The sequence below is a fragment of the Onychostruthus taczanowskii genome, unplaced genomic scaffold, assembly GCF_017590055.1.
Source record: "Onychostruthus taczanowskii isolate IOZ18803 unplaced genomic scaffold, ASM1759005v1 scaffold15, whole genome shotgun sequence".
NCBI classification, from domain to species: domain Eukaryota; kingdom Metazoa; phylum Chordata; class Aves; order Passeriformes; family Passeridae; genus Onychostruthus; species Onychostruthus taczanowskii.
The window spans coordinates 13,656,158-13,672,903 of record NW_024498685.1 but is presented as its reverse complement, the minus strand read 5'-3'; the positions used below and the strand labels follow the sequence as shown (position 1 = coordinate 13,672,903).

The 16,746-nt window shown below is 41.0% G+C and overlaps 1 protein-coding gene across 1 annotated transcript; it reads right to left on the bottom strand.

Moving 5' to 3' along the window:
- Window positions 1-1,198: 1,198 nt before the first annotated feature.
- LOC121332783 (solute carrier organic anion transporter family member 1C1-like) lies at window positions 1,199-13,404 on the bottom strand. The gene is made up of 14 exons (XM_041398581.1): window positions 13,276-13,404; window positions 11,882-12,023; window positions 11,672-11,804; window positions 10,264-10,379; window positions 9,583-9,729; window positions 9,368-9,466; window positions 7,305-7,550; window positions 6,263-6,427; window positions 5,595-5,790; window positions 4,548-4,710; window positions 3,634-3,818; window positions 2,562-2,626; window positions 2,300-2,417; window positions 1,199-1,409 (listed from the first exon to the last, which is right to left on the bottom strand). Exons 1-14 carry the CDS (start codon window positions 13,402-13,404, stop codon window positions 1,199-1,201), a joined length of 2,115 nt encoding a protein of 704 aa, XP_041254515.1.
- Window positions 13,405-16,746: the final 3,342 nt, after the last annotated feature.

Below are 16,746 nucleotides of genomic sequence, written 5' to 3'. Positions count from 1 at the left end.
ACTCTCTAGTTTTGATGGATGGAGAACCTCCACCTTCAGTAAATATCACTTCACTTGGGAAAAAAATCCCATTCTTCTCCCTTCAGCTGCTGCAATCACTGCTGAGTGACTGCCACGACCGACAACACACTTTAGAACAATTCAGCATTTTTCTTCAACATATATATATATTTTATATCTAATATTTCTATTAACCACATCCCACTGAGCCCTGAGCATCTATAAAGTGTCAACCTCCGTGTTGTGAAATGGTACAAAAGTGCTCATCTTTTCATTTGAAGTCACAACAAGCTGTCAAGCTCCAAGCGAGGCGAGTGCAGCGAAGGCAAACCAACAAACACACAGGGGCAGCTCTGAGTACACGAGCTCAGGCGTACGAGCCGAGGGAATTTTAAGGTGGGTGGGAACACGGATGGGTGTTTTTCCCGGCCGGTGATGAATTTTTCCCGGGATAACCAAAAGTGATGATAATAAAACATGGATAATTGGGGTGGTCATGGGGAATAACGCTGTCCTTTGGGTGCCCTCTGCAGAACACTGCCGGGCATCGCAGCCCAGCCGGGAGTGTTGCAGAACATCTTAAAAAATAATTTAATAAAAAGGTGGTTTTGAATAAAAATTCCACGACTTTTTAAAAAACCCCATCGTCTTTATGAAAAGATGTGTGTATTTTTAAGCAGGCGTAACTTTTTCAGCTGAGGTAAGACAAAACGCTTCTTGGAAAAATACTGTTTTTGCCAATTTTTGAGACGAAAACCAGGTGCGATGATGCAATTTAGTGAGGTGTTTGGCTTTGGCTTACTGTGAATTTTGGTTGAATTCGATGGAGTCACAAAGGTTGTCCCTGTTGTGTCAGTCCCCTGCATGGATCTGCATACAGGGATCACTTTTTGTGAGCCTTTGGAATGTGGATGTCCTGGCAGCATCTTTAATCCCACTAAAAAAACCCCACTGGCTCTGTCAGAATTGCCCAGGAGTTTTTCCTTTCCCAGGTTGTGTAACTCATTCTGTTATTACTGGTAATAAATACACATCAGGCACTTTCATTCTCGTTTGTTAGCGTTTATTGTTGTTGTTTGCAGTTTTGCTATTAGTTATGCTCTCTGTGCAGTGCTATTATTTATTATTTAGTTACTCACAGCATTTTAAATGGTGTTTCTAAAAGAAGCTGACCTGATTCACATTTCTAAATTTCTTTCTAAATAGAGGATTCATTCTCTGCGTCAGAACCTGGCAAATGTTCTTTGATCTTGCAATTGTCTTCTTTATTCATAGCAGCATCTTCTTGTCCATTCTCTAGAGAGCTGGAGTTCTTATTTTGAAAGTGTTTCTTTACCAATGTATAAAAAATTATTCCAACCAAGAAGGAAGGAGCTACTAAAATTGTTCCTAAACCAAGGAAGACATACCTGTGGGACAGAGCACAGAAGATTGGGCCAGCTGTTGAATTTTTCAAAAACACTAAAGAAAATAATTTTAATGGCTTTTAAGGCTCTCATATATACAAAAAAAAAAAAAAAAAAAAAACAACAACAAAAAAAAAGCTTAGGAGAGGACATTAAAACCCATTGTTTGTGAATAATACCAGAAACTGGACATTTTTACTTGCAAAAACTTCTCTTAAAGAACAGATCATATTCTTTTTGCTTACAAAGATAATTTCAAAGTGAAACTACATCTTCCTTTTTCCCCCTTTTTTTCTTTTTCCTTTTTTTTTTTTTTTCGGGGGGGGGGGGGGGGGGGGAAAGATTTTTGGGCCACTTTAAGGCTTTAGACTCTTTAGGGCTAGAAATATATTGAGGTCACCAGAGTAGACTATTATACATAAAAATAAAAAACACACCAGCAGTGGCCAAGGCTTGAGTGAAACAGAGAAAAATCTATGGAGCATTCCCCCAGCAGGCTGGTGACTGGGTTTTACCACCACCTATAGCTACTCAGTGCAATATTCTTCCATGGACTTTTCTCCAAAAGTGGCCAATGCACAGAGTTAACATTATTGCCAGTGTGAACAAACTACCTGCAAATAAGCTAAATTTAGGTAACTTTCCACTTTAAAGTCCTAAAGCCTGAGGTATTTTTAATTGGCTAAAAATACACAATTCATTCCAGAAGTCTCTGTCATGGGTATTAAATTCCTTTTATACAACATAAAAACTGACTAAAAGTGGAGAGCTTAACGCTTTATCTCGAGATTTTTCAATTTCAGGAATTGTGGGCCGACTTAAAGCTGAGCCCAGAGTTAACACCTGACCATGATTTTGGATGCCTTTGGATTTTGGGCCCTAATTTTCTTCACCTGTTTGCATTGGAGTCATAGAGCCTGCAAGCCCCTCTCTTCCCACAGCTGGTGCTGCCCCACTTGAGGCACGTCCTGTCGATGGCTGCGCCGAAATAAACCGGAGCTGGAATCCCAGCTGCAAGGAGACAAGCAAAACATGGGAACAGGGCTTCGCAGGAAGGGACACCCTCTCAGGAACCAGCTTTCCATTTCCTCAGGGGTGGTTGCAGGCTGCCAGGGCAGCGCCAGGTGGGTTGGACCCTGCCGTGGTTTCTCTTACCCAGCATTCTCATAATGAGCGTGAAGAGACCCACCGCGAGAGCTTTGAGCTCTGGCTGGACACATCTGGAAAAAAAAGAGGGATAAGTGAGAAGTGCTGGCCTGTTTAGTGCTTAGACATGGCTGTTAAATGCTATTAAATAACCTGAATTTAATGCACTTGTTGATGGAAGAAGCACTTTGGAAGTTCTTTGGAAGAAGAGTGCTTCCTTCATATGCTGAAGTGTGTTAAGTGCTATGAAAGAGGTGAATTAATCTACTGATTTTCATCAAATAGCTCCTGGCAAGTCCATTCCCTATGCCTAGTTAAGGAGTTGAAGTTTTAAAGCCACAATCAGAGTCCGTCCTGACCTTTTGGAAATGATTTCTCCAACTGCTTTCACTCTTGGGCATACATTTCCTTCACTTGATGGAATATTTAATGGGAAATATCCTACTGCCCTAAGACAAAAGAGTTGCAGGTAGCAGGGTCAGCGCAGCATCTTTCTGTGCTTGAACAGAATTCCTCTGTACAAGAACACATCTTGGACAGCACAGAGCCTCCTGGCAATCTGTTCCATGGGGAACTGCAGGCATCAGAAATGGGCACTGGTCTTAAATTAATTTTATCTCCAGCATCTGCCATCTCCTTGCACATCCACAAATCCTGGCAACTGCATGGCACTTTCAAAATCCAAGCAGAAAAAAAGGACATGCTCTGGAAAACCTGATTACAGAACCAGAGAATCACAAAATGGTTTGGTTTGGAAGGGATGTTGAAGATTGTCTTGTTCCAAAACCATGGGCAGGGACGCCTTTCTCTGTCCCAGGCTGCTCCAAGCCCCATCCAGCCTGGCCTTGGACACTTCCAGGGATCCAGGGGCAGCCACAGCTTCTCTGGACCAGGGCCTCCCTCACAGGGAGGAATTTCTTTTAACCTAAACTTTCCCTCTTTCAGTATGATCCCATTGCTCCTTGTCCTACTACTACAGCTCCTAATCAGCAAGAAACTCCTTTTTGATCTAAGATAAGGAAACAAACATGACTTTGAAACTTCCCTAGAAAGCCTTTGGTCAACAGCCAGCTGTTCTCACCTGAATGTAAGCATGTATGAAGGAGTGGCTCCCAGGGCATAGAAAAATCCACCTATGACTCGTATTACTGTGTAATAAATGAAATTCCTCGAGCAATCATCACTTTTTGGACATTGCCCCAAGGTGGCAGAATTGTTTCCTGTCCATGAACTGTTGATTTCAAGACATCTGCAATTATGGAAGACCTGGAAGACACAAAACAGGTTTGGTAGGACACTGCTCATGAAGTGGGGATTCTGCTGGAGAGAAAACAGAGCAAAGAGACAGCTCCAGACCATGTGTGTTCTGGAGTGATCAGGAAACATGCAAATGGCACAGCCCAATGAAGGTTTACGTGCATGGACTGGAGCTTTGTCTCTGGGACTCTGGGCATTATCTCCATGCCAAGCAAAAATCAGTCACCCAGAAAAACAAGCAGCTTCCTGACATCCCAAAGTCTCACATGGAGGAAACAAGCTGCCTTGCCTTAACCTATTTTTCATACTTTAATGATCAGTAGCAGGGAAGATACTGCTCTATCTTAGTGTATTTCAGCTGTTAGGTAAAGCCTCAGGACAGCCAAAATGACATTTATGAAAGGCAAAACCTGTGGAAAACCTTCAGGCAACATGGAACCAATTTGATTTGTGTGTTTCCCCCTCTCATGCTCAACCTACAGAAGGTGAAAGTTAATATCTAGAACAAGGAGCTAGGGCCTTTTGCTTAATGTGCATAGACAAATCTCAGAGAAACCCACAGAGAAATCAGAGAAATCTCTCTTTTCTGTGCTCTTTGTAGCCAGAAAGCAAAAATCCCTTACTGACTAGACCCCAGTAACTTTGGCTTTCCTGCATGCATTCCTCCCACTAAATTCCTGATGCTGCATGGAGAATAAGCTGGTAGGAAACCTCGGGAACCACAGCAGGGTCTCTTACTGTGTTCTTTCCATGTCCCACGGAAGTCCCACACCCAGCCAGACATGCAGAAACATAGGTGATCCCATTGGCTCCACACACAGGGTCCCACACGTTGGAGGCACATTTGCAGTGAGAGTTGCATTCCGAAAATAGGGAATTGTTGTGGTATGGAATGGGGTTGCTTGGAAATGAAGTTCAGACAAGGGTAAGGCATTTTTAATTCAGTGCTGAAGCCAGTGAAGTCCCTCCTGTGTGACAGTGTTGCTGCTCTGAGCCCCACCTCACACGCCCAGGACGTGTTTCCACAGCTGAGTTTCTACATCTCTATTGGTCTGTTTGAGATTCCATCCTACTTGCACTGATATTAAAGCCATTGCTAGATTATAGAGGATTTTGAAACAAATGAAAACATTGCTACGGATTTTACAGGTGTAGACAGAAAACAGAAAGGAGGGAGAGGTCATTTGGGCTCCCCCCTAACTGAATTTAGAGCTGGCAAGGGTTATCACAGTCTTATCAAATATATCTTTATCAGATGGTAAAAATGCACCAATGACAGAAACCAGATCTCCTGGTCTCTGTAGTTAGAAAATACTCCTCTGTTAAAGCCTAGTCTAGCTTTTCATAGAGGATATAAATAATTTAGTATTATCTTTTGCTTTCAGACATCCTTTGTGTATTGAGGGAAAAGATATGTCTTCACTCAGTTTCTCCTTTCTAGGCAAATGAAACTGATGTGCTTGCCATTTTCTTATCCCAGTGCTTCCTAAGCATATTATTCCCTGGTCCACCATTTACATTCCTAGTGAAAACATAGCACAGCAGTACTCCCACCCTCCCCCAGCAGAACAACCAACATTGCTAATGAAGCAATTCCTAATTAATCTTTAACCAGCATTGGGCTTTGGCAGGCTGACCAACAAAATTACCCCAGTGACATGTGGCAGTGCTCACTTTCTCTGAAGCATTGCAAAAGCATCTTTTTCCTTTAGCCTTGATGCCACAGTACATTTTTTGAGAACTGTGGAGAAAAAAGCATTCTTTTTTTTTCTATTCTATACTCACCCTTCATAGGACACTGTCATTCCTGCCACCACGTGGTTATCACAGCCAACAAAAAAGCGTAACAAGCTGACGGCATAGGACAAAAATGACATGGTGAATGAAAACTTTGTCGCTGCAATGACGCCCATCTTATACTTTTTCATTATAAGCCCTCCTAGGAAAATTCCAAGAAGTACAGGAGGAAAGGATGTCACTCCTGAAAGAGATTATAGAAGGGGAATGTTAGAATTAAACATTATAGTCTCAAGAGCCAAAGTCTGTCCTTAGTTTTTTTGTTCCTGGCAGCTTTATGTTCTGTTATGACTTTAGGAAGGTTTGTGTTCACTCCAGCCCTGGGAGTTGATGTTTGTGCAGTGCCTAACCCTCCAAACCCACTCCCATTGCAAGGAACTTGCTTCAGCAACCAAAACTTCCACACCACAGTCATTGCATATTTGGGGTGCCCTAGCTATAAATATCACATAAATGCAATGTAATGTGATATAACCTAAAAATTTCTTATGGTCCCACAGGCACAAACCCTGTATTTTTTTTATAATTCAGGTTCAGGTCAGACCACCATTTACCCCCACCTGCTCTGCCTGGAATTCAGCCCCAGAAAGAGCCCACCAGAACCTACCCCCATGCACTGCTGACAGCACAAGCAGCCCTTGCATGGTGGAACTCACCTATTAGGAAGTTGGATTTAGATGTAGATTGTCCATACTGCTGTTCCATGTACTTTGCTTTGTAAGTCACAATACCAATAAAACTGTTGAACTGTAACAGTGAGCAACACAAAAATGTAAAGTACATTGGATTACCCAATACCTTTTTCAGGGAGTTATAGAAATCTGAAAGAGAGGGACATATGAGTTGGCGTTGAAAGATGCACGGCATCATTACTGGTGAGTAACCTACAAAACTTAGGGCAAGCTCCTCCTCTCAGCTGTCCAAGAGCAAGCTGCACTGATCTCCATTTGCATGAGGGTATCTGAAAGCAAAATCAGGCTCTTGAAAAACACCAGAGGCTGAGATACAGGAAGAGAATCCTAAAGGAGACAGAAGTTAAGGGGGTTAAGGCCTGGCTGCTCTGTTGAGATATGCACATGAAGACTAAGGGGCTCCACACAGCACAGCCTTTGCTCAGCTTCCATGAATATTACCACAGGCTCAAGGCTAAGTGAGAGCTGCCTCAGTGGGGGTGTCCAGTGTCTTCCACTGGGATCTGAACAAAAAATTTGATAAATGAAGCAGAGTCACTTTTTTCCATCACTTTCCCATGACTTTTTTTGGCCTAAGAACTGCGCAACCATAACTATTCAAGACTGAAGTATTTTCATCAGGCACCAAAGTACTTCAGAGTCCCCATGAACTCTCTTAAATTAATAATTTGTCTTTTCATATGGCAAAAGGAGCCTTTGAATATTTCCTTCAGGTTCACATACAGGAACACTTTTTTTTTTTTGTTCAAATTTCTTCCAGTGCAAAATTTTAGAGGGAGGTGCCACCCAGGTGATGATTTATTTCAGGCAATGCATGCAGAACCTCAGAATCCTGAACAAGCTCTTTCACTTCTAATAATTTTTGGTGGACCTTTCCTTTCCTGGGGATAGCTGCCTGGTTTAGATGGAAGCGCAGGGGAGGCAAAATATTTTGCAGAACTGTTACATTTCCTATGTGTGTCGTGCCTATTGCTTTTCACATTTGTACAACATGAGAAACACTTGCCTTTCAGCATCACTGACCACTTCCTTGGCTTAGTTTTTTCAGGAGAAAGTTTATTCCCCGCAGCACCCATGTTTTCCAAGAGCCCATGTGAACTTTTGTCCTTCTTGGCTTCCTCTGGCTTTTTCAGACTCTTTGGCAGGAAGCAGAATGGAATAGCAGACAGGAAACTGGCTGCTCCACCTATTAAAAAGCCAAGCCACCATGCACCCACCCAGCGGGAGTCCTGTGGCGTGATGGTGATGCTCCCTAAAAATGAGGGAAACAGGCACAAGTTATCCCAGTGGAGAAGCTGAACCTCCCCAGCCCTTTTCTGCTGCAGCAGCTGCATTTTATAGTGCCTGACTTCCAGCAATAAACATCTAGTGAGGGACCAACCACGCAGTGAAGGCATCGGGAATCATACCCTGAAAGGTGTTGTAGAATCATGGATTGGTTTGGGTTGGAAGGTGTCCTGTGGGCAGGGACACCTTAGGGTTGACCAGGATGGTTTGAAACCCTCCAGCCTGGCCTTGAACACTTTCAGGGATGGGGCATCCAGAGCTTCTCTGGACAACTGGTTCCTGTGCCCTACCATCCTTGCAGGGAAGAACTTCTTCCTGATCCAACCTTACTCTGTTTTGGTTTGAAGCCATTCCTGTTTGTGCAGCGTTATTTTATCTGCCATTCTACACCTTTCACTGCCTGATGTCTCGTGGCAGACACAGCAGCACCAAGGTCCTCACCCAGCACAAGGGAAACCAGGCAGGGCTCACTTGTGGTGTGTTTTTTGGCTCCATGCTCTGCTTTCCTGAATTGTGTAGGCTGCTGTGAAGCAATTGGACATTCTCTGTAGTGTCAGTGAAATTACCCATGGCTTTAAATGTACTGCAAGGAAGATGGGAGCAGCTGGTTGTATTTGGATGATTTTTGATTCTGGCATGTTTGGCGGGCGACCAAGATCATACGACTTTTCACTGCATGACCAGAATTGGCTCACTGTCTTTACTCCTAAATAAAATCAAACATTGGCTTAACGAAGGGCAAAGACAAAATAGTTCACCCATTCAGCTACAGGATTCTGAAGATCTGAAAACTTCCCTGTCCTGCTGGAGAAACAAGACCACTGCAAAGGAACAGCCACCACTTACAGGGATTGCTGTGTCCCCTCTGGCATTGTGCAGATGTGAGCACATGCATGGGTTTTCATTTCATCTGAAGAAGGAAGGGCTGAGAAAATGTGTACATTGTGCTGCAAAAACTGTGTGGAATGCAAATAATGCAAAATACTCAGTGGAAAGGGTGGGTAATTACCCCAAACTGTAAAGCTGCTGCACTAGCAGAATCTTTTTTTGTTATATTTCCAGTTTAGAAAAAAATCTGGGTTCTGTGAGAGTTCTTGGTACTAATTCTTAGGTTAAGTGTGTATTGCAATCCTTTAATATTAAACCACAGTTCTAAAGTATGTTCCCAGTCTAACTCTGCCTTTACTCTAAAAGATTTCAGTAATTCAATAAATAAAAATTAATACATTATTTCAATAATAATCCATATTTTCAATAATATAATATAATGCTATAAAATATATTATATTTACATAATACATTTATATTTATACATTATATAATATATTTGTATAATCTATTTATATTTTGCATCTATTTATTTATATAATCTATTTATATTTTGTATCTCTTTATGCATATTAATATTTTATCTTGATATAATTTATTACATTTAAATAATATTTCATTATTATTATTGAAATAATTTACTTATAATAAATTATAATAATATATAATATTATATACAATATTATATATTATGTATTATATATATTATATAATATGTAATGTATAATATATATAATGTATAATATCTAATATAAAAAGTATAATATATAATATTTATAACTCAATAAAAATAATAAAAGTCAATAAATTCTACAATAAAAACAATTAAAATAAGTATAATTCAAACATAACATATACAATATAATTAACATAATGCATACATATGCAACCATTTATAGGCAATTCTTATGAACAAGCATTAGCTTACTTCCACTTTTCCTCTGTTTTGCTCACCTGGATCCACGAATCCAATATCCACGTAGAGCCTTGCACACAGAGATCCCAGCAGGAAACCAAGCATGGGGCCCATCATGGCTATGGTGTGCAAGCAGGCTGAAAATAGAACGAGGCAGATGCTAGTACCCTCAGATGGCTGAGTGCTGTCTCCTGCAGAGGGTCCTCGACCTCTCACCCTGGGAATCTCCGAGTTCCCTTCACGTTGGGATTACCTACATACACGGGAACGTTCTCTTCTTTGGCAAAGTCGTCGAGATAGGAGATGCCCAGGGGCGTTATTGGTGTCTCACCAATCCCACGCAGCATGTTTCCCAGCAAGATGTATATCCACATATATGATGATGGCTCCTTCTCACAGCCTGCAGAGGAGAGTTCACGCCTTTGTAATAAAATATTTGAAGGGGAAACTGGGGAAGATCAAGGAAATGTAGCACATGAAATGATTATAGATTAGAAATCAAGGTATTAAGAACAATTCTTTATAGAAGATAAATAAAAGGCTGTCAATCCCGTTATAACTTTTCATGATCTTTTAATAACACATTCTTCCACCTTCATTGCATTTGATTTTTAAAAGCACAGGTATCACCCATCAGAAAAAAATCTCATTAAAAAAATAACTTATTGATATTTTCATAAATATATTACCTGGCATATATCATGTATCTTTAACGTGACAAGTTTGAGATGGTTTCTGGTGCAGAGCTTGGCTCATTCTCTACCTGTGTCCCATACAAGCAACACATAAAACAGCTGTATTCCATATTGTAAGGAGGATTATAGAAATCTCCATTTATTTCTGTTACTTTCCATGCAGTTTCATACTCTGTCCCCATCTCCAGGTCCCAGGTAAACAATCTCCTGTATTTGTGCTTTCATTCACAGTTCCATACCTGCTCGTGAGACTTCCAGGACAGTGTCATTCACATCTTGATGTATGGAGCAGGGATTTATGCTGAAATTTAAGTTGGCTGAAGCAACTGTGCGTGATGTTGTCTCATACTTGTAGCTGCAAACACACAAGAGGAGGTTTAGAAGCAGTGCTCACCAGGGAAACACCAGTGTGGTAGGGCTGGAACCACCTTGGCTGCTGTTTCCCTAAAGAGAAAGGTGTCTTTGATTAAATATCAATTCAAACGAGCAAATAAGATTATTAAAGAACACTTTAGAAAACCAAAATACTGAAGTTAAGAACAAATAAAACTTAGAATTCTCTATCTGGAAGGCATAATGTTTTAAGCTGTCTGGAAGCCATAATGTTTTAAGGGCTTGTGGAAGTATTTCAGATAGGATTGAATTTTTGTGTCTAAATTGAGGGTTAAGTGAGCTCCCTATGTGGACCCCACAGCCAAGAAGAAAAAGATTAATGTCTTGAATTTGAGCAAAGGCCCCCTTTCCATCTTAGAGATGTGTTTGGTCTGTTCAGCTGCTTCAACATTATCCCTCTCTCAGAAACGAGTGCTGCTGAAGGGCAAAGTACAATTAGCTTTAGCAGAACAACATGCTGAAGCACACATTCAGCTTCAAGGAATTGCCCTGGCTCTGGCAGAGCACGCAGGCTTATTTTTCAGGCTGAAACAAAGAGCAGTCACCAGGAGACACAGTGCAGAGCAGCTCCCCTACAAATGTTCAGGCTCGTGACTTGCCCAGTGTAGATGAGGATGATACATGGCCTGTCTTAAAGAGTGAAAAACCGATGAAAAGTCTGGTTCTAGTGCAAGATCCACTAACATGAAAGAAAGCGTTCCTAAGTTTCCTTTTTGCAGTGGTAAACCTAAAATTATTCTAATATATTTAAGGAATCAACAGAAATATGTCTCACTCTATTTGTCATCCCCGTGCTCAAGCTATGGCTAGAAACATTTTCACATATGAGCATAATGCAGTAATTCCCTGAGCCTGGAGAAGGTGAATAACAATTAACCAGACACAGAAAATCAGTTTAACCAGGCATGTGCACTGGGAACAGGAAAAACCTGGTATGAATTCTACCAGCACTCATCCACCTGCAGGCTCCAGCACCACTGCATTCGTTGGTTCCTTTCTGAACAACTCTGAGTGGAAACTAAAGCACTGTGATCTTCTCATTTCTTTTGAGGAGTTGAACTTTCACTTGAGAAGAGCTGTGTTTTTTAAATGAACATTCCCCATCACAACAGTGATGTGTGTGCCACCTGGGGTTTGTTGCACTTGGAAGTGAGATTCCACAGGAAATCTAAGGCTAAATGCACATGTATCATCTAAAAAGCAGCATGCAACTCCAGTGCTAGGTTACCCAAATTAACCATAATCAGTACTTACTATCCCGTGAAGAAATGAGGCATGGCTGACAAAAAGCATCCCAAAGCCATAGTAAAGCATCCCGCAGCTATTACTCTGGGCCTATGCAGCTTAGCTCCAAAATAACTTACAAATGCAATCACCAGCAAGTTCCCTGCAAGGAAAGGAAGCAGAATGAGTGCCAGCTGCTGTCTCTGAGCAGTTCTCAGTGTGTTAGGGAACACCCATTACCCATCTCGAAGCTCCCGTCGATGAGCCCTGCGATAGAGGAGGTCAGGTCAAACCTTCTCTCAATCTGAGTGATGGAGCTCTTCATTATCGTACCAGACAGGGCTTTACTGAAGTAGCTGAAGGACAGAGCAGCCAGAAACACCTGGGGAAAAGATTCAGACAGGAAAGGGGAGGGACAGGCAGGAGAACTGGTCACAGAGGGATCAAACGCACTTAAAATGATGTGGAGCCATCATCATCGTGACATGTTTGACACTCAAATTGGAGTGGCAAAGTCAATCTGAGCCCAAATTACCTTTTGCTTGGGTCACATGTCCCTTAATTTAGGCCAATTCATAACTGCTTCTAACTCAATCATATGGCATCATTTTGATGCTTTCAGCAAGCTTTTATGATATATCAGTATGAGGAATGTGGTACTAACTGGTTGAGCTTATCTCTGTGTCAAATGATATATTCTGAAATGTTGCTTGTATATCATATATCTCACAAGGAAAAGCTTAATACTCTTTTGTAGTTTGACTGTTGCTTCCACCAACACACCTTGTGGCTTTTGCAAATAAGGATGTATTTGGAAAAAATATTTAAGTTTGTTTAAATATTATCCAGTGATTTCCACATAGTCTAAAAACCAAATAGACTTGTTGCTCACTGGGCAAGAGTTCTAATACAACAGAAACTTGGGTAAATCAACAAAGTAAATGTAGGTTTAGACATTGTAATTCTATTGGTTGCAAAGCCAATCCAGGAAAAAAAAAAAAAAAGCTTGAAAATTGGTATATTTACTCTCTTTTTGTCAGGAATGAAGAGAAAACTCTTCCAAGTGTGGGGTTCGTCCTGATACGTTCTACATTTCCTGAGCTCAATTGGCAAAAATTCTGAGAACCACCCTTTGTGCCTTATGCCAGCAGTACTCTGAGAGGGTTTGGCTGAAACCTCAAACTGCTGATAAGCATGAAAACACAAACAAAAATCCCTAGGGTCGTTTGGGGTTTAAAATGCAATGCTCAGGTCAGCCACAAAACCTTTGATGAAACGTGGCTCACCTCACCTTGTTTTGACCCTACGAGACTGGTGGTGACAGTAACCTCCAGACAAGTGCATGGTAGGCACTCAGTGAGGCTGGTTCAAGTTTTCCACCTGAAGCTGCTGCCTCTCTCTAATGACCAAGAAAGGGATCCACCTACAAGTAACTTGTGAGTAAATATGGTAGATCGTGAGTTTTTGTTTTCTTTGGGAAAAATATAATATCTGACTGTCCCTTGGACCTCTAGTGCATATCCAGTTCCTCAAAGGACAGGGATAGGAATGAAGGAATTTGGCACGTCACAAATGTCACTTCTTGGAAAAAAAACCCAATGGTAATTCATGGTGATACTGCTAAGGCACCAAACCTTCAATCCAGTGCAAGAGGAAGTCTTTTTGACTGGTGGGTTTTTGTTTCCTTCATCATCCAGAAGCTGGTCAGGTTCTGCCTCCTGGTTTGAGTCACTGACGTTGCTGGGTTTGGTTTCCACTGTCATGGCTGATTTCTTTACTCAGTGACCTGAACTCAAGAGAAAACAGTAATAAATGCAAAAGCACATATGCCAAAACAGAGCTGCTCAAGGACCTCTCTGATGAATCTTGTGAAACTAATTACAGGAAAGTGCTGAGATGTTGAAACTGAACCTTGCAACTTAAAACCATTTGGCTCAATGACTTGCATGTTTCAAAGTGTATATTTGTTTAAATTCTGAAACATCTAGTTTTGACTTCTTTTTTTTTTTAAGAGATATGAGCACCCCGCTTTTTACCTTGTACTGTCTTTTAATGCTAAAAAGGCTGTTTAGACAGAGGAGCAAGAGACAAAGTCTCTGTCCAAAAATAAACTACAAGGGTCAACAAAGCAGTAGTGCTGAAGTACAGGGATTCCTAGGAAGCTCTGAATTTGCAGGCCATGTGGTTTAGAACTCAGGATTTGGTAAAATCTGTAGCAACACTGTGCCATCCAATTTATTCCTTTACCCTGGCTTGTTGGAAACAATTCTTAGTGACAAAGGAGTTTATTATTTCACCTAACTGACCTCCTGTAAGAATATTACATGTTTCTTTTCTTGTTGCAATAACATGCAGGGTATCCCTGATCTCTTTCTGTTTGCACAGTGCTGTCTATATGCCCACATGCTTGAAATCATCTGCAACTCAGAAGTTCAGCAGAACTTCTCCAGTTCCCACAGGAGCTTCCTGTAGCCATAGACAATGATATATCCTTTGACACATCATAATGTTTTAGTGCTAAAATCCTTGTTTGGTTATTAAGTTGTATTTTGGTTTATTGCAATGGATAGCTCAATACTTCATCTTTTTTTTTTCTTTACTCAGCTTTTTAAAACTCTGTATCTGAGAGATGGACAACAACTAAAAAATGAAAATTCAGAGAAAAGCCATAAAGGAAGCCTATATATCTGTTTGCATAGTTTATTTAAAGAATGAAAACACTTGCCTGTTTGTGCAACTCCCACTACAATCAGAACAGATTTCTCAAGGACGATCCAGAAGCCACTGCAGAGCCCCTCAGAAAAAAATGGGTCACTTGAAACAAGCCATGTTCAGACCTGCAGACAGGAGTATTGCATGTTCTATTAGAGTATTGCAATTAATCGGAGCTCAGAAATCTCAGCTCACATGACCTGGTTTGTTTTACCTTTCACAATACTCTCCTCATTTGAGAAAAGAGCGAAAAAGAGAGAGAGGGGGAACAAATCACACAAAGAGAGGTTTTATATGCTTGAATGCAGCTGAAAAAAGTTGGATGAACTTTTCCAGTGCTGGAAAACGTCCATCTGCTTTCCCACTGCTAATATCTACTTCCCAAACTCTTTTGTGGCTGTGCTATGAGGCTGGGTCAGCACATGTATCAGGACAAAAAAAATTGGCTTCTCTTTCCCTTTGGCTACTCAGACAGATAGGAACAAGAAGTAGAGGAAGGATTTCTCCAGGACTGCAGAGCTATGAACAAAAATGTGATGAAATAAAATTTCTGGTGCTCAGGGAAAGCTAATACACAAAAATTGCTGAGCAGCTGGTCCTCTGAAATTCACCTTTCTTTGTGTAGCCTGAGGGTACAAACTTCTCCTTGAAATTATGATACATTGATGACCACAATAATATGCTGGGGGATCGTATCACTGCAGGATTGGAAAAGTGGATTTTTTTTTGAGAGTTTAAAGGTAAAACATGGTTTAGAATCTGGTGACCGTATGTCCTCCCACCCTCAGATGACCCTGACCTACAGAGATATCAGCTGGAGATGGAAAATATAAAGGCTGGGGAAATTCCAGGCCACAAGAACATTAAAAAAAAAAAAAGTCAATTGACAATTGATGACAACATACAGTAGCTGCTGAGCATGATAATTTTAAGTATTGATAAAGCTGTTATTTTAGATTTTTTTCATTAGTATTTTTTTCCATGTTTAATAAATCAAGGGTCTGGTTAAAAATAGGAAGTATGAAAGCAAAAGTAGGAAGCTTTCTGCACTAAACATGCCCTTTCACTAATATGAGTTCTCTAAAACTACCATTCTTGGCCTGCACAAGCTACTCTTCTGTAATAGTGATCTGAGAAAGTTGCATTTGCAGAAAGACTAGATTAGGCAAGTAAATAATTGGTATTGTCTAGGTAGTCAATCAGCCTAAACATAAATTAACCCATCTTTCTTCCTAGGGGAAGAAAACAAACCTCTTCCCAAAAAAAAACCAAGAAAAAAAATCCACTAAAAAATTCTAAGCAGTACAGACAGATGAAATTTAACACTCAGTTCACTTTTTGGAACATTTGACAAATTCACCTGATTTTATGCTCAGTACAGTCTCTTCTGAGAACCACATCGGGTGGGAGAAAACCAAGGCTCTGAACCAATAACCAGTGTGAATTGTTTGTACTGCTGGGAGCTGACAGCTTCCAGGACACCACGGGAAATCAGGCAGCAACTTGCAATTCAAGTGCAGAGTGAATGCAGCCAGCCCTGCAAAGGACAGGTTTCCTCAGTGCTTCAGGGGATGTGATCTTATAGGGATCACAGCCTAACTCCAGTAGATCTGCTCCTTATTGGATACAGAGCTGTTTCTTATTGGATATGCAAAACCAATCAGCTTGTTTTATCCCCCCTAATTACGTGCAAATTATAATCAATAAGAACATCAACTAAAAAATACTCCACGTGAATAACAGGTAATAAGTTTACAGGTAATAAGTTTACAAAGGTCAAGACAATGGTTTGCTGCAGGTTTTGTAGAGTCTTACAAAAGAAAAATATAGTGATGTTTGAGGACTTTTAAGAATGCAGCAAAGACACTCTAGGTCTTTGGGCTGATTGTCACCCCAGGTGCAGTCTCAGGGACTGTGACATCACCCAGCAGAAGAGCAAGCCACAAACCAAGAGCCACATTTCCTGCAGTAATTTATGGAACTGCAACGATTTACACCAACTGCAGCGCTAATCCAACTGTCTGATCTTTAAAGACACCTCTGAAGCTCAGCTGCCATGAAAAGTGAGTACCACAGAGCTGGGCAGACCCCAGTGCTCCCTGCTCAAGACACAGCATGCTGCCAGCTCAAGGACACACACACAGTGCAGGGTGCCACCACTAAAGCACTGACACGTCCACCAGGACTGGCTCTGCTGCCACCAATTACAGCAAATGCAACTGGAAACTACACAGGTCCTGTTTGGCAGCTGCAAACACTAACAGCAACATTTTAAAGACAAACAGAAAGAACACTGAAGAGGTTCCTAAACAGAAAAGACACTGAAGATGTTCCTAAACAGAAAGAACATGGAAGAGGTTCCTAAACAGAAAGAACATGGAAGAAGTTCCTAA